Genomic DNA, 15,612 nt, shown 5'->3' with positions numbered 1-15,612 from the left:
GATGAGATGATCTCGACTTCAATGCGCTTCGCCCTTCCGACAGAGCACGAAAGTGATCGAATTCCGACAACGAGAAGAGATTCCAAGGTAATGATAGAGCACGTCTCAGCTGCGCAAAACACCGCGGACATATATACACAGTAATGACGGCAGATGTGGAGCATTGCGCGCCTAGCGTCCACCTCGCCCATTTTGGGTGTTGTTGCGGTCGACTCTTACCTTACCCAGATGGAGGTTCGATCGACAGACCACGGGGCGACGTCGACCAATTGCATGCAGCGCGCAACTCATTTCTCAGCCTTGAGCTGGGCTTGGTCAGCGCGGCGGCTTGCATACTGGACTCGCTAATGGGCTCGGGCAGCCCTAGCTATTGTAGTGCGGGACGTGCTTCTTAGAAGTGTAAAACAACGTCCGATCAAAGTGCTTAGCCATGACAGACGGAGCAATGACATGCGGAACGCAAAGGTATTGATTCGTGGTGCACCAGGCGTTCCAAAGCCGACCTCGCCCTCCCATCCTAGCACTCATTCCACCTTCTGCTTCATCGCCGACGTTACCCAAAGCCAACTTGCACGCTGAACGACGGACAGCAGCAGTCACGATATAACAGCGTGTCTTCTGGAGTACGGCTACGCCTCGGCCTGAAACGGCCACCCCAGGATGTTCGGCGTCAAGATGGACGTCTCTTGAATCTCTTTTGCCCGTGCCTGCAATTGCTCCACGTCCCAGTTGGCGTAGCAGAATTTGCCGCGCAGAAATGCGGCCTGCTTGGTGGTGGCCCACACGAAGAAGTGGGCAGACAGGTTGACTGGTGCGATTTGGAGGCATTAGTACGGCTTGTGAGTCAAGATGCACCAACAGAAACGAAGGAAGAACGAAGGAAAGAGAAGGACAAACGTACCATCGTCAAGCAGCGTGGCTTCTGCATTCCCCTCCGTCATCCCCGACTTACGCATCATATCCGTAGCCACAATGCCCGGATGCACGGCGACGACAAACACATCGGGGTGCTCGGCCGCGACGTGCTCGAGCAGCCGGATCTGCGCCAGCTTGCTCGTGACGTACGCGCTGGCTCCCTGGCACGGCGGATAGACGGCAGGCAGGTTCACGATGGCTGCGGAGACGCCGACGATGCGCGCGCCGGGTTTGCGCGTAGGCAGGAAGGCGTGCAGGGTGTTGAAGAAGCCGCGCATGTTGGTCTGTGTCGCGCGAGGGTGTCAGTCAACGAGGAATGGGTGGCAGGGGGCGTCAAGTTTTCTCGTCTCATGTGAACGACCTGGGGGAAAGTACCTCGATGACATTCCACCATGCGTCAGGCTCCGCATCGGCGACGCTGGCAGGAGACATGATTGCGCCGGCGCTCAGCACAAGCACATCCCAGCCGCCAACCGCCTCCGCGACGCCCTTGATCGCAGCAGCGTGCATGGTATCAGCAGCGAACGGGTGCACCGCGCAAGAGCCCGGCGACTGCGCCTCGATCAGCGCCTGCGTTTCGTCGAGCTTAGCTTGTCGACGCCCGAGCAGGATGAGGCGCGAGGCTCCCGATGCCGCGTATGCCAAGCACGCAGCCTGCCCGATCCCTGAGCCGGCGCCGGTGACGACGACTGTTTGCCCGGCGTGGGAGAGGGCGGGTGAGGTGGGCTCTATGGCTGGGTAAGGCGCGTTGTGCCATTCTGAAACGAGAGCTGGGTAAGGGGGCTTCATGGTTTTGGGATGATAGATGAGGAGGAGTGGGTGAGGATAGGGAGGGGAGAAGATGGGAATGGGGGAAGGGAGGACATGGCACAGAATCTACAGTCAGAGGGCGAGCCAGGTATTGGCATTGCCGGTGCACGGCAATGCCGATCTAGATTAGCATGCTGCATTGGGTGGTACAGTATGAGAGTACTAAGATGCAGTGGGGCTGATAATTCCAAAGTTAGTGCCTTTCAGCTGCGGTGGCCAGGCTGGGTCGGGTGATTCCATTGAGAAATTATAGCCTACACCGACTAACGGCGTTCGTCCATCGTGTTCCACATTTATGTTGCGTACAAACACCCTTCTCTCATGCATGATCGATGGGCGACGGTCCCACACCGATGTAAATGCTAAAGACGTACAACGGCTTGGTGATCAAGCTCGTGCCGTTGTGGAACGGCGTACCTCGATTCAGCTGATCGGCCGGCATCCAGAGTCGCTTCTGATCATCAATCCACATTGCGTCCTGTAGGGCAAGTCAGTGACCAGCCTCGTCAATAGCACAGATAGACAACCACTCACCACCCACAACAACCTCGGATCCTGCACAAGCAGCGACATGGTCCCATTCGGCGCTATCTTGATAATCCGCTGGCTATCCGTATCACTGTTGTAAATATTGCCCTCGGCGTCGATCGCCGTGCCGCCGGTGGCGGGCGTGTGCGCGTACGGCTCGACGTACTGGCCGAGAATGGCGTTGTCGTTCAGCGAGCTGTTGCTGAAGGCCGCGTTCATCCATTTCGTCGGGATGCGGCTCATGCCGCCGCTGGCGGGCTGGAAGTAGTAGTACTCTGCGTCGGGGCTGACTTCGTGCTGGTCGGCGTAGAAGTAGAAGGGTTTGCCTTGGTTGTAGAGGATGCTGCCTCTGTTGGGGGATGTATTAGTGGGTGAGTCTTTTGGGGGTTGAATCGGGGATGCGTACTCGGCGGACACGGGCATGTACTCGTGCGTAGAGAGGGCATCGTTGAGAACGCGCACGGCATCACCAGTCTCGAGATCGAGCACAATCAGACCCGCACTTCCAGCATCGGTGAGATACGCCATCCCAGCAGCAGGATTGAACCGAATATCATCTGCACCACATCGTCAGCACATGCTTCCCAACGCACCACACAAAAGACAGCACTAACCCATAAAGCTATTAATCCTCGTCACATTCCCCATCTCATAAACCCTCGCAACCTCATTCGTAGTCACATTCACAACCACCACCTTTGGCCCATCTGGCAGCAACACCGGCTCCCCAATCCCCGTCGCTCCCTTATCTACAATCCACAAATTCCCATCGGGCCCAATGCGCTGCGCATTCACCCCGATGAAATGCGTCGCCACGTCGTCGCCCGCGCTGTACGTATTCCATGCTTCGTTGGGGTAGGGCGTGGAGGTGTTTGTCGTCTTGTTGTACTCGACTACTTGCGGGCCGCCGCTGGTGCCGTCGACGTAGGTGTAGGCTACGAAGATGCGGCCGTCGGCGGTGATGCTGATGCCTTGCGAGGGCGTTTGGAGTTCGAGTTCGATGCTGATGCGGGGGTCTTCGGGGCCGGTGAAGGTTTGGGCTGCACTCCAGCTCCAGAGGGAGGAGAGGAGGAGAAACACGAAAGGTTGAAACATGTTGGGCGGTAGTACAGAGAGGGGTTTGAGTGGAGAGTAAAGGAAGAGCGCACCATGCTGGGCTACTCTTTATATTTGCTTTGATCGTCTCGATCGCCCTTCCTGCCTCGAGCATGTCATTGAGCGACGGATGAGATGGAGATGACGTGGGTTGTCTTGCCGTTTCGCCGAGGATCGTCGCTTTTGACTTCAGGACCTGCAGCCGTCACCGGCCGGGCCATTGACGTGGGAATTCCTACAACCATCGGCAGACCAGAGTAGCAACAGTTTCAAGGAAACGGACAGATTTCAATTGAACAAAACAGCATCCCCCTACGACCCCCCCTCCACGCAAAACACATCCTCCAACCCCTCTTCCCGCCACGTCCTCTTCCCATCCGCCACCTCATCCCTCACCTTCCAGTACTGATGGTTAAACAGCCAATACGGCTCCCCGGTAACCGGATGCCTCGCCTCCTTCCTAAACCACCTCGGCTCAAACTCCTCGCCTCGCTCCTCCCTCATCCGCCTCCGTGCCCTCTGCCCCTCCTCCACCCGCGTCTTCTCCACCGCCGCGAAATCGTACTCGCCTTCCTCCATGGCGCGCTGGTCGGGGCGCAGGCGCGAGTCCGTAGGCGGGAGGACAGGGCGCAGCCGGTCCGGGAGGTCGTTGAGCGTGACGACGAAAGGCGTGATGTTGAAGGGGATGCCGGTGGGGCGGGGGTGCGCTTCCCACACCAGGATGGCGGGGTTCTTGTTGCCTGCATCCGACGCGGCGCCGACGTCCGCTTCGTACCCCGGCGTCAGGCGGGCGTAGATCTTGTCGTTCCACCGCCCACCGACGGACCAGCACGTGCGCCCCGCGGCGTCCACAATCTTGCCCGTAACTTGCCCCGCGGAATTGGCTTTCCAGCCCTTCGCTTTGAAGTCGAGATAGCACACGTCGCCCGTCGTCCAGTTCTTCACCTCCATCGGGCCGTAGTTGTCCACCGTCGGGTTGCCGGTAATGATGCCCACCACGCTCGACGTCACCTTCTTCCACGTGTAGAGCTCCGAGCCGCCGTCGGGCGTGCGCAGGTTCAGGAACCAGGTCCCCAGCGGGTTGAATTCGAAGCTCTTGCCGTAGAACTTCGACTTCACCGCGCTCTCGCCGTAGTAGTCCCATTTCGGGCTTTCGGCGTAGGCCGCGCCGACGGGCGGGTGATGCGATACTTGCTCGATGAAGAAGCGGTAGCCCAGATCCGGGCGGCAGTACTCGTACGTCTCGCCGAGGAGCGGATTGAAGGGTTTCGCCACGCGGCCGATCGTGCTGGCGTACTCGCTCGCTGCAAAGCCTGCAACGTATACCAGTCGCTCCGTAGAGTCTTGGCGATCGGCGGCGATGTCGAGCAGATCCGTGTACTCCATGTCTTCCACGACACGATACAGCAGCGACGTGGGCTCGTTGAAAGAAACCGGCAGAGTCATGCGAGTCATGTCCTTGCCAATCATGGACTTGAGGATACCCCACAGGCTGACTTTCGGACGGTTGTCCGCATCGAGCTTCAGCTTCTTGCGGATGCCATCTTCGTAACCGCGGAAGGACTTGGCAATTTCTTGCGCGCGCACATTCGTGTCTTGCCTTTGCACAGGCACCAGGCTGGCTTCTGTTGCTTCGGCCGCCGTGGGCGAAATCACGGGCCTGTCCTCCCGCACCTCCACCTCGCCCGCGTCGACCGCGTCGAAGAACTCTTCGTCTTCCTCGCTTTCGTCGTCGGAGAGTTCGTTGTTTGTGAGCTGGGCAATGGTTGGTCTCCTTCCCACCGGCCTGATGGCTTCAGGCGATACTTCTTTACCCAGAGCCGAGGACCGTCGATCGTCATCAGCAGAGGCAGCAGCCGCGGCCACCACACTGCCAGCAGCGGCACCGACAGCTCCACCTTCCAAGGCTTCCTTCAACGCACGCTTAGTACGCTTCCGCTTGTCCTCGCTCTCGCCAATGCGCGTCTCCAACTCCTCCTGCTCCTGCGCCACCCGCGCCATGCTGTCCTCCCACAAGCGGCGAATGTCCTGCTCGCGATCCAGACGATACTGCCAATAAGCTTCGTGGTCGCGACTGATGCGAAGCAAATCCACCAGTCCGGCTTTGAGATTGCTAACGGCGATATCGTACGAGGCTAGAGCCTGGAGAACCACGGGGTCGGAGACGGAGAGGTCGGGCTGCTTTTTGCCTTGCGCTTGCAATGCGGTCGAGATCTGCTCGAGGAGGTCCAATTGCAGCTTCGCGCTCTGCGCAGTAATGGAGAAAGCGTCGCGATTCATTGGCTGCAGCTCGTTGTCGCTGGCGTCATCGCCGTACTCCTCTTCCTCGTCCACGTCACCGGCGATGACTGCGGTGTTGGTCCGACTGATGGTTTTATTCAGTTCAAGCCCGGCATCGCTGGTGGCGTAGGTGGAAGTCTGATCGCCCATCATCGATCCGCCAGCGGGAGTCGTGTCGCCGGTGCGAAAGACGACTGCAGTAGCGGGCACCAGACCGCCCACGGTGGGCGCACCATCACCCTTGTTGCGCTCCATCTGCTCGTTGCGTGCATCTCGAATCGCAAGCGTCTCTTGCTGCTGCCTCTTCTGCTCTTCTTTGGCCTCGTCCTTGGCCCATTGAATGGCGTTGTTCAGCGCCCAGAACCATCGCTTCGCCTCCACTTGATGATTGGCCTTGAGGCTGTACTTGACGCTGCTCTTGCCATGGATCTCGAACTGCAGTTTGTCCTTTGGGTCCATGTTCAGCTTCGCGATGCGCATATTGATGGCTCCACGACATGCGCTCCCTGCATCGTCTTGATGCTTGTAGTACGACAGCACGCCGTCCTCAAGCACGAACCAGCGCAGTTTGTATCCAGATGTGTAGTTGGTCCATTTGCGCAAGTATCCTTTCATCTCTCTGCCTTCTTTCCCGCCCGGACCTCCATCTGTACTCGGGGCAGCGCCAGTTTGCGCGCTCTCGCCAAGGATCGTCCTCTCTTGTATGTTCCGCTGAGCGGCTTGAGCGGCGGGAGACTTCTTCAAAATGGCACGCGTGCGGTCGTCTTTTGTGACATCTTGAGGAAGCTTGCCCTTGCGATCGCGGCGAAAAGGATCGGCGCCGTTGAGCAGAAGGAGCTGGGCGAGTTTGAGATCGCGTTTGCGAGCTGCTTCATGCAACAGCGTCCCTCCATGCTCCATCGTCGCGGGATCGCTGGCGAGCTCGGGCCCATTGACATCGAGCACACTGCGCACATGGCTATCGTTCAACAGATGCTCCAAACCTTCGTAGTTGCCCGCCTCCACCAGCTGATGCACTTTCCTAACTTGCCCGTCAATATAGACAGATCGCGCAAGCTGCAGCTCCTGGAAGATGTCGGCATTACGCGCCAGATCCAGCGCCGTCTTGCCTTGCAAATTCGTAATCGACTCGTTGGCCCCCTTGTGAACGAGGAGCAACTTCACAATCGGCTCACGGCCAAGCATGGCAGCGATGTGCAGAGGAGTGTTGCCATCGCGGTCTCGCGCGTTGATGTCGGTGCCGGGATGGGAGAGAAGGTAATCGATGACGGGCTGCTGGGCACACTGAATGGCCAAATGCAGCATCGTCGTCCCTTCCAATCGATTCTCCCCATCTTCTTTGGCGGCTTTGGCGACGGCAGCGGTGTCGCCGCTCCGCAGCGCCTCGAAGACTTTGAACAGCCGTACGCTCTGCTCGATGCTGCCGCTTGGCGCAGTGCCGGCAGAGGGAGAAGCGGAGCTGGGGTCTACTCTTCCTCCTGCTGAGGCCGCAGTGGGCGTCTGCGGTGTGTTGCTCATGGTGGTGCTAAGGTGCGGACGCGTGGTGGATTGCATGCTGGTGCGGGAGGAGAGGGTGGGGGGTTCGGCTGGGCTGGAGGGGACGGGGGGTTCTTCGGCGGCGGTGGTTAAGGTGGGGACATCGCCGCGACTGGAGATGCGGTGGAGGGCACGAGTGACGGCGGAGCGGGTGCGTTTGGGGGCACTGTGGTGTGCGAGAGAGGGCGGTGTCAGTGCAATGCGGTGCAGCAAGCATCATCCATGCAAGCGCACACGTGCCTCGCCAAGCGAGGGGCAGCGAAACGTCACGCAAGGCTTAGCGGGGGGGAAGACGTACGGGGGAGTGCTGTTGCCGCTCATTTTCGCCGATTTACTTCTCCCTGCGAATGGCAGACGGCCACAGAGTAGTTGATGAAATGACAGTGGTGGACTGTTGGAAATGAATGGCCCGGCGGGTTCAATGGCAAGGTTGCACTTCACCTTACCCGCCCGTTCCAGTGCCCCCGGCGCGCATACGCAATTCCGCCAGCTGCACAATGATGCATGACGCAAACTCTCCTTTGGTCTGCCCCCGGCCATGTCATCTTAACTCCGAGAACTGCCATCTTACTTACATCACGCTGGCTGGGTCGCGTCCAACTCGCTGCTCAGAGTGTCGGCCTCTGCGGATTGATCCGGAACCACACGAGCTGCTCGACCGCTCCCTTTTCAGTAGCACCGCGTGAGTTCCTGACACAGCAACGGGACGGTGGCGTCTCACAGGCCATCTGTCAGTGCTCATCTGCTGTCTATGCCTCTCCACCCGGTATCTGCATCCCGTGGCGTCCGCGATATTTTGGAGGCTGCGGTTCACTCCACCCGCTCAACACCGCCGGGTCGGTCAATGCAAACACCTCCACCCCCAGCGGCCGACAGCACTCCACCATACTCTTCTTCTCCCCCTCCTCTCCCCCTCCACCCTCGCCCCATCCCCACGTAGACAAATCACCACCCGGACAAGTCGACAGCGCCATCAACACTGGCTGCTCCGTAAAGAACTCAATGTAATCCCCGCGCGTCGCCGGCGACGCCTCCATGAAATACCGCCCCTCCTTGTCCAACCCCGTCACCTGAAACACATTCAACACATCGTGCACATCAAACTCCGTCAGCCCGTACGGCAGCACCGCGCGCGTCAAATTCGAATGACAGTGGAAATCATACTCGTCCCCGCTCAGCATCTGATTGACGTACGGATCACACCTCGTCCCCAGCAGATCGTGACACCGTCCCCCCCATTCGTCAACATCGTACCCCTCGCGACCCCCCAGCGTGTCCGCGATGATCGTCACCATAGGCCGCAAGTACGGCAGACAGCTCCACAGCCGATCATACGTGCTCACATGGCTGGCGTGCAATTGCCGCGTGCGCGCTGCCCAGAAGCGTTCCCGCGGATTGTGCAGATTCCAGATGTTCAGATCGCCGACTTGCGGGCCCTCCGGTGTGGACAAGCGCACAATGTGGCCGGCGGGAACGGTCCAGGCGCGTCCGGAGCGGATGGGGAGGGTGAAGGCTTCGATCGGGGTGCGGTCTGCTTTGGCGAGGGTGGAGTAGAAGTTGCGGTTGACGTTGAGGATGGAGCCGGGCGTGGCTTGGTATGCTGGTTGCGGCGGCGGCCTGGAGGTGGTGGAGGATGTCATTGCTGGGGTATTCGTTAGTATTGCTCTTCAATCCTTATTATCTAAAGTATTATCTAGAGAAAGGCCAGCGGCAGTGAGGCGCGGAGTTCGAGCTCCGCACTCGGGGTCGGCTGTCCCACGGCTTTTGGCAAGCTGAGAGTGGTCGTTGCAGGCAGGCGGATGAGGCTCGATGCCTTTCAATCTACGCATGAATATCTTTGCACATTGCTACGCCACCTTGGCAAGAACATTCGAGGGCACCGCTCATATTATCGGCAGCTCAATGTCCTCTTGAAATGGTTGCGCACGGCTGTCGTTGGTGCAGCGACTTTAGCTGAACCCCGTAGGATATCTAACCAACGATGCGCATGGATGAACACCGCTAACAATGAATCACCAGATTGCTGCGCTCTTGAGGATATATAGTGCGTCTCAGACCACGCGCGTCACTTCATCATGTCTTCAGCTACGCCTCGTATCAGCGACTCACCAGTTGACGCTCCGAATCCTCCTGCCGGATCGAATCGCCGCAATGGCAAACTGGCCTCGTGCGAGCCCTGCCGCAAACGCAAGACTCGTTGCGACCATCAGCAGCCCGTTTGTGGCCGCTGTCGTCGACGTGGCCAGGACAGGCTTTGTTTCTACCATCCTGCTCCTCTCACCAAGCGTCCTTACTGGGCCCTGTCTCCTCCGACAGCTCACGAAGCCGACATTCGTGTACAGAACGGCAACACAGAAGCTGCCGAGTCCCCGACGAATGCACATGGCCCTTCTTTGATCCCATCCTCTTCCTCCGACGTCCTCGATCCACCCCTGGAATACGACAGCCGTGACGGTCATCTTCGGTCAATCCGAACGCTCGTCTCTCGACTACGCCATTTGCCCCTACTTCACAAATCCCTATCGACTTTTTTTGCACAAACCGCCTCTGGACTAGTTCCGGGCGCGCTTATCATGCCCGCAGTCGTCGATCTACTCGATCGCTGGAACCAGTCCACTGATACCGCAGGGCTAATACGCTCAATTGCGGACGACATATTGCGCTCCACCACGTCTCCAATCGACGTCACCGCCATGAGAAGTGTCTCGGCGTTTTGCAGCCTGCACCACGGCAAGAATCTCCGACTGGAAATCCTCGGGCTCATCTACAACATTGGGGCCCGCTCATGCATGTACGATCTGTACCACAGCGATTCCGATCGTGAGGCTTTTGTACATGACATGTATCGTTGTAGCAACGAGGCCATCCGCCTGGCCCATGCTATCCTGCCGGAGATTACCGACTCCCTCGCCTGGCTGGAGCACGAGAATCTGCTCTTGACCAATCCGCTACGCGGAGACATCGGTATGTTTGCCTATCCCGCTCGCCGCGAATGCCATCCCGAAAGCGCCTAACCTATTCTCTCCTCCACGAAGGCTCCGTAACTTGGAGCCGACTAGGCGAGCTCTCCAGCGACGTCCTAGCCTTGGACGCCCACCGCGAATCCTCCTACGCCAAACTTCCCTTTTTCCTGGCCCAGTCTCGCCGAAGATTATATGCCGCCGTGTTCCACCAAGACAAGCTTCTCGCTACCCTGATGGAGCGTCCGCCGCGAATCTCCAAGCGCTACTCGGATTGTCAGCTGCCTCTCCATCTGACGGATACCGAGATGCTTACCGATGACCCCGCGGAGATCGAGAAGCTACTCCAAACCCTCACAAGTGACGGATGGAGCTTGGAACGCAAATTCTGCAGCTCTGGTTGGCTGCGGCTACGCTGCAATGTGGCCGTGGTTCGTGAGGAAGTTCTCGAGTATCCATTCCAGCCATCTTCGCCCGAGCAGATTGACAGGCTAAAGTAAGCTCCTCATGCTCACTCTAATCTCTCTGACCCGATCAATTCGCTAATCAAACGACTCAGAGTACTCGTTCGGCAGAACCAGGAGCAATATCTAGCCCTGCCCGTCCATCTACAGTACACCCCTGCATGTTGGGACTCTGGAATCAGGGCCCCCACGTGCTTCCTGTTGACAGCATCGTATCTTTCGTATCGACAACTCGACTTTCAGATCTATCGGCTACTGGAGAAGCACGATGCCGATGCATTACTCTCCCTGCTTCTGGTGTCGGAAGACATCATCGCCACCGTCATGAACGTGGGCACGCTTCGTACACGTGCAACCTTCTTGGCCCAAGACTTCGAATTTCTGGTGAGCATACTCGCCACAAATACAGACCCGGTCGGCGCAGATGACTGACCCACCCCCAACACAGATCCTAGCATACGGCCTCCCAAGCGCCGCAGTCCTCGCCACAGCCCTCGAACATGCCGCCATCCCTCGCACTCCCGATCTCCCCGCTCGACTCAGCCGCTCCGCCCTCATCCGCAAACTCACCGTCTTCGTATCCATGCTCGAAAGCCTGCAAGGGCTCGTCGGCATGCGCAAAGCCCTGTGCGAAGAGTCGTCCAGATCGATTTCCGGTACGCTGGATCGAGTGCTGGATGCGGCTTCCGATCTTGGGCGTTCGGAGTCGGCTCCTACTCCAGCTTCTCAGAACTACTATCCCGGAACACATTCTGGGCAGCCTATGATTGCGGGTGCGTTTGGCGCGGATATGGGCGAGGCGGGGATGGAGGCGCTTTTCCCGAATGGCAAGGATGGGTTTGAGTTGTTCGATCTGCCGGATTGGGCGAGTAATGTGGACTGGGCTAATATGGGCGGCGACTGGATGAGTTTATGAGACCGTTTGTTCTGGACGGATAGGCTGACTATAACTACGATGTCGATTTCATTACGACTTTGCTACTCCAGACGCCCGATTGTGCACTACCAATGTGCAGGGCAGTGCTGCAGATCCCATCATCGTCACGTTACTTTCAGATACTTCTGCAGCGTGGGCCCTGCGTTCTCCCACGCTCGCTCCACCCGAAAGGATTGCGGCAGCCATTCGGGCCTCTGACCCGTCGTCATCATCTCGACCAAGGCCTCCGCACATCGGAACGCCATAGCCACTGTGCAAGCACGTCAGTCAAGATCACTAAACGCCTCATAGGAAATCACTTACTACCATGCCCATTCATCGCCACCGACATCCACAACCCCTCCTCTCCCGGCGCCTCCCCAACAAGTGGAAAGGTATCAGGGGTATAGCACACAATCCCCGTCCAATCCCTCAACACCTCCCCCTCCGTCCCCCACGCCTTCTCCCCAAACAAATGGCCCGGAGCGTGGTGAAGGTACTCCGCAATCCCCGCATGGACCGTCGAATCATCCGTGATGCCCATTTCCCTCGTTTTCGACACCGGCCGCCCGCCGCCCCAGATGATGTCCCCCTCGCCTTGGAGACCTGGCTCACGAGCGAAGAAGTAGCCACCTGCTTCGAAGTCGTCGATCCCTGCGCTGCCGCGGAGGGCGGGGTTGCCGGTTGCGTTGCTCCCGGGTCGAAGGGCGGTGACTTGGCTTCTGGAGGGGGTGAGGAAGCCTGTTGCGCCGAGGCTGCGGTGGAGGGCGTTGGTGTAGGCGTTTGTCGCTAGGACTACTTGTCTGCCCTGGGCGGTGCCTCTTTCTGTTCGCACGTTCCACTGTCGCGCACCGTCTGGAGTGGTGGAAGGCGAGACGTCCGTCACCAGCGTGTTGGTCTGCAAGTTCAGGCCCATGTCCAGGCTCAGCTCGAGCATGCGACAAACAAGGCGATACGGATTCTGCGTATGGCCAGGATAAGTAATGGCGCCAACGAGCGCCTCAATCCCAAACCGCTCCCTCGCCTCCTCGCCCACCCAGAACTTCCGCTCACTCGATAGATCCCCAGCATCAGGTCGCCGCCTCCTCACATCTTCCCGAAACCGCACAACCTCCATCGCCTCCTCCCACACCGCCTCCGTAGCAGCCAAATCCGCCGTCTCGACAGCGCGAAAATCACACTCGACCTCATGCTCCCGCACAAAAGCCGCAATATCCCGCACATTCCCCTCCTCCAGCGCCTCAAACTTCAACGCCTCCTCCTCGCCAAAAGCCTCTGCGTACTTTTTGAAATTCGTCCACCAGCCGGCGCGGCAGTGGCCTCCGTTCCGGCCTGAGGCGCCTGAAGCGGCGCTCCGGGCTTCGAGCATGAGGATGCTGGTGGACGGGTTGCGGCGCAGGAGTTTGTAGGCTGTGGCTGCGCCTGAGATGCCGGAGCCGATGATTATGTAGTCGAATGTTGTTGTGGTGGGGAGGTTGGGGGTTGTGCGGTGGTTTGCTATTCGGTGCGGGGGGAGTTGCCAGTAGGAGGTTGTGGGGTTTGGGACGGGGAAGCCTGGGTAGGTGGTGGTTGAGCCGCCCATTGTGGGGATGGAGGTTTTTTGGTTGGTGGATGGTTGTGGTTGTGGTTGTTTGGTTTGTGTTTTTGAGTGGAGTCAATGGGTGGCAAGGCTGCGGTTTATATGTGCGTGTGGCGGAGCGGAATTGCAGGGCGCGGAATAAAGCGCGGAATAAAAAGCGGAGTTCCCCAATCACCTCACCTCCTCCACCACCCATCGCCTCGATTCAACTGCACGAGAGCTCCAAAACGAGCAGGGACCTCCATTCCAAGCAGAAACACAACCATGCGTCATCCCGCAGCAAGTCCACTTTGACCTCTCAGAACCCATGGCCGACAAACCCCCCCTCCTAACCGGCAGCTGCGCCTGCGGCTCAATAACCTACACCTCCACCTCCCTCCCCACCCACCTGGACTACTGCTACTGTCTCACCTGCCAAAGAGTCTCCGGCGCCCCCTTCACAGCCTGGACCGGAATCCCCAAAAGCTCCCTAACCTGGACCTTCAAAACCCCACCTTTCACCTGGCGCGCACCGGTCGGCAACGCGGCGGACGAAGTGTACATTTCCGAGCGCACGTGTTGCGGCGTGTGCGGGTGTAATGTCATTTTGCAGTATTTTTTGTATCCTGAGAAGACGCATGTTGCGGCTGTGACGGTGGAGGGGTGGGGAGGTGGTGCTGCGGGGGAATGGCCGGAAGTTGGGTGCCATATTTGGACGAAGCATGTTCCCGTTTGGCATTCGATTGCCGAGGATGGGGTTGGGCGGTGGGAGGAGTTTGATGAGGTGTTTCGGGGGCGGATGGAGGAGTATTTGAAGGGGAAGAAGGATAGAGATGGGTAAATGGCCGGAACCAGGAGAGGTTCTTTGCATCATTGACAACCTGTCGGCGATCTGATGAGGGTTACTTCTACGCCACGCTACCCCCGAGATGAGTCGATGCAATGAAATCCCAAAACGCTCGCACGCCATACGCTTGCTTGGAATCCGGCACGTCTTCTCGCAGCCGCTTCGCCCGATCCACCAACAACGCCAGCCGATCCCGCTCGCCCGCCTCGTCCAGCGCTCTCGCAGCGGCCTCCAATGCCCGCCAAGAAGGCCTCTTCCCATCCTTCTCCATCGCCTCCATGAAGCTCACCATTTGCTTGGTGCCGATAACGGAATGATGCTGGGCCGACAGCTCTATCATGCGGTCGTAGAAGGTGTTGTCCAGCAGGGCGCCGTAGCCTGAATTCTCACTGCGGATGCGAGACCAGAGACTCTCCATGGCTGCGAAATTGAGCGGCGACTGTTGGAAGTAAGACGTCATGATGATGGTGTACATTTCGGCGTTCGGCTTCAGGCCGCGGGCGAGCATGTGTTCGAGGACTTGCTGCGCGGCGGCATGGTTGTTGTACCGCTTTAGCAAGCGGTCCATGATGAGCGCGTAGCCCTTTTCGTCCATTCCGCCCTCGGAGAACTGGTCGACTTCCCGCATAAGACTCACAACCCGCTCTCCGACTTCCTCGGCGTCCAAACCGTCGAAGATGCCGCCTTCGAACATGGCAGACGTCATCACGGTCATGGTGGTGCTGTCGGCTTGGATGCCCCTTTCCTTCATTTTCTTGAGAATGCTCATGGCTTCGTCCGCGGACCCGTGGCGCATCGACACGTTGATGAGAGCATTGTATGTCTTGAGATCCGGCTCGATCCCGAAAGAACGACCCCACTGAAGCGCCTGGGAGATCAGAGAATCGCGCGATGCAGCCAGCGCCATGATTGCCGCGTTCATGATCACCGCGTTGGGGCGAGGAATCCCATTTACATGCTCCTCCGGGAACCTCGTCAGAAGTTCTTGTCGATCGACTCGCGTTGGGGTCGCTGGCGTTTGGCTGCCCTTCTTCCCTCCTCGCTTTGACGTGCCATGATACGCCTGCGTCGCTGCCGTCACCCACTCCTGTCCCATCTGCTCCAGCGCCGCCATACCCAGCTTCAAGTGTTGACTCTTCTTGCTCTTCAGCAAGCCAAAGATCTTCGTGCTCCACGCATAGCCGTCCGGCTGGAGCCCAGCCTGCCGCATCATTTCCCAGAATGCCTCCATGGTGTCGAGGTCCCGCATGGTCTGATTCCCCTTCATCATGATGGTATATGTCCTCGTCGTCGGCTTGTGTCCAGCTTTGATCATGTCGTTCCAAACAGTCGTAATGTTGTCTCCATGGCGCAGCGCCTGGAAGGAGAAGAGGAAGTGTTCGTACATTTCGATTGGGATGCGAGTTTGCGGACTGCTGTCGCCGAACTCTTGCACTTCTCGGTACACCCGTTCGGCGGCGTGGATGTCGTTGCGCTCCCGTGCGCGACCGAGCCGTACATTGCACACCTCCAGGAATGGATCCAAGATTGCTTGGTCAGAGGAATCGAGTGCGGTTGGGGCTTTGGTTTCGAAGCCCGCTTCTTCTGCGAAAATGCCTGTACTCGGGACTGCAGGCTCGGTCGTTTGCGAAGCCGAACGATCGGTTGCCGACGTGATTGAAGATGGATCAGGAGTGACATCGTGTTGATGCCGCGCAAAGCTC

The 15,612-nt window shown here is 58.5% G+C and overlaps 7 protein-coding genes across 7 annotated transcripts; 1 reads left to right on the top strand and 6 right to left on the bottom strand.

Annotated features, from left to right (window-relative positions):
- Positions 1-166: 166 nt before the first annotated feature.
- Positions 167-1,860, bottom strand: BDY17DRAFT_302504 (uncharacterized protein). The gene is made up of 3 exons (XM_033734429.1): positions 1,291-1,860; positions 902-1,199; positions 167-808 (listed from the first exon to the last, which is right to left on the bottom strand). Exons 1-3 carry the CDS (start codon positions 1,702-1,704, stop codon positions 630-632), a joined length of 891 nt encoding a protein of 296 aa, XP_033587421.1. The 5' UTR covers positions 1,705-1,860; the 3' UTR covers positions 167-629.
- On the bottom strand, positions 1,840-3,491 carry BDY17DRAFT_302502 (major royal jelly protein). Its single transcript, XM_033734428.1, has 4 exons — positions 2,868-3,491; positions 2,660-2,810; positions 2,260-2,602; positions 1,840-2,203 (listed from the first exon to the last, which is right to left on the bottom strand). The coding sequence occupies exons 1-4, from the start codon at positions 3,346-3,348 to the stop codon at positions 2,045-2,047; spliced, it is 1,134 nt and encodes a 377-aa protein (XP_033587420.1). The 5' UTR covers positions 3,349-3,491; the 3' UTR covers positions 1,840-2,044.
- Positions 3,492-3,659: 168 nt separating this feature from the next.
- BDY17DRAFT_302501 (Oxysterol-binding protein-domain-containing protein) lies at positions 3,660-7,435 on the bottom strand (the record flags this gene model as incomplete). Its single annotated transcript, XM_033734427.1, has 1 exon — positions 3,660-7,435. The coding sequence occupies exon 1, from the start codon at positions 7,180-7,182 to the stop codon at positions 3,661-3,663; it is 3,522 nt and encodes a 1,173-aa protein (XP_033587419.1). The 5' UTR covers positions 7,183-7,435.
- Positions 7,436-7,913: 478 nt separating this feature from the next.
- Positions 7,914-8,804, bottom strand: BDY17DRAFT_326722 (uncharacterized protein; the record flags this gene model as incomplete). Its single annotated transcript, XM_033737558.1, has 1 exon — positions 7,914-8,804. One exon carries the CDS (start codon positions 8,802-8,804, stop codon positions 7,914-7,916), a length of 891 nt encoding a protein of 296 aa, XP_033587418.1.
- Positions 8,805-9,737: 933 nt separating this feature from the next.
- Positions 9,738-11,504, top strand: BDY17DRAFT_326721 (uncharacterized protein; the record flags this gene model as incomplete). Its single annotated transcript, XM_033737557.1, has 4 exons — positions 9,738-10,128; positions 10,200-10,620; positions 10,684-10,972; positions 11,037-11,504. The coding sequence occupies 4 exons, from the start codon at positions 9,738-9,740 to the stop codon at positions 11,502-11,504; spliced, it is 1,569 nt and encodes a 522-aa protein (XP_033587417.1).
- A 54-nt stretch (positions 11,505-11,558) lies between these two features.
- BDY17DRAFT_302499 (FAD dependent oxidoreductase) lies at positions 11,559-13,301 on the bottom strand. The gene has a single exon (XM_033734426.1). It carries the CDS (start codon positions 13,084-13,086, stop codon positions 11,821-11,823), a length of 1,266 nt encoding a protein of 421 aa, XP_033587416.1. The 5' UTR covers positions 13,087-13,301; the 3' UTR covers positions 11,559-11,820.
- A 669-nt stretch (positions 13,302-13,970) lies between these two features.
- On the bottom strand, positions 13,971-15,296 carry BDY17DRAFT_312661 (uncharacterized protein; the record flags this gene model as incomplete). The annotated part of the gene is made up of 1 exon (XM_033735641.1): positions 13,971-15,296. One exon carries the CDS (start codon positions 15,294-15,296, stop codon positions 13,971-13,973), a length of 1,326 nt encoding a protein of 441 aa, XP_033587415.1.
- Between the last annotated feature and the right edge of the window lie 316 nt (positions 15,297-15,612).

Source organism: Neohortaea acidophila (genome assembly GCF_010093505.1).
Source record: "Neohortaea acidophila strain CBS 113389 unplaced genomic scaffold BDY17scaffold_9, whole genome shotgun sequence".
Taxonomy (NCBI): domain Eukaryota; kingdom Fungi; phylum Ascomycota; class Dothideomycetes; order Mycosphaerellales; family Teratosphaeriaceae; genus Neohortaea; species Neohortaea acidophila.
Note: the sequence above shows the minus strand (reverse complement) of the source record. Positions and strands in the feature narration are given on the sequence as shown.

Bases quoted from the DNA above. Each gene is read 5' to 3' on its own strand.
- BDY17DRAFT_302504 (XM_033734429.1), bottom strand. From the start codon at position 1,704: ATGAAGCCCCCTTACCCAGCTCTCGTTTCAGAATGGCACAACGCGCCT. The intron at 1,200-1,290 runs GTACTTTCCCCC...CGCGCGACACAG, and splicing joins CATGGTGGAATGTCATCGAG to ACCAACATGCGCGGCTTCTT. The intron at 809-901 runs GTACGTTTGTCC...AAATCGCACCAG, and splicing joins AGCCACGCTGCTTGACGATG to TCAACCTGTCTGCCCACTTC.
- BDY17DRAFT_302502 (XM_033734428.1), bottom strand. From the start codon at position 3,348: ATGTTTCAACCTTTCGTGTTTCTCCTCCTCTCCTCCCTCTGGAGCTGG. The intron at 2,811-2,867 runs GTTAGTGCTGTC...GATGTGGTGCAG, and splicing joins GAGGATTAATAGCTTTATGG to ATGATATTCGGTTCAATCCT. The intron at 2,603-2,659 runs GTACGCATCCCC...ATCCCCCAACAG, and splicing joins TACATGCCCGTGTCCGCCGA to AGGCAGCATCCTCTACAACC.
- BDY17DRAFT_302499 (XM_033734426.1), bottom strand. From the start codon at position 13,086: ATGGGCGGCTCAACCACCACCTACCCAGGCTTCCCCGTCCCAAACCCC.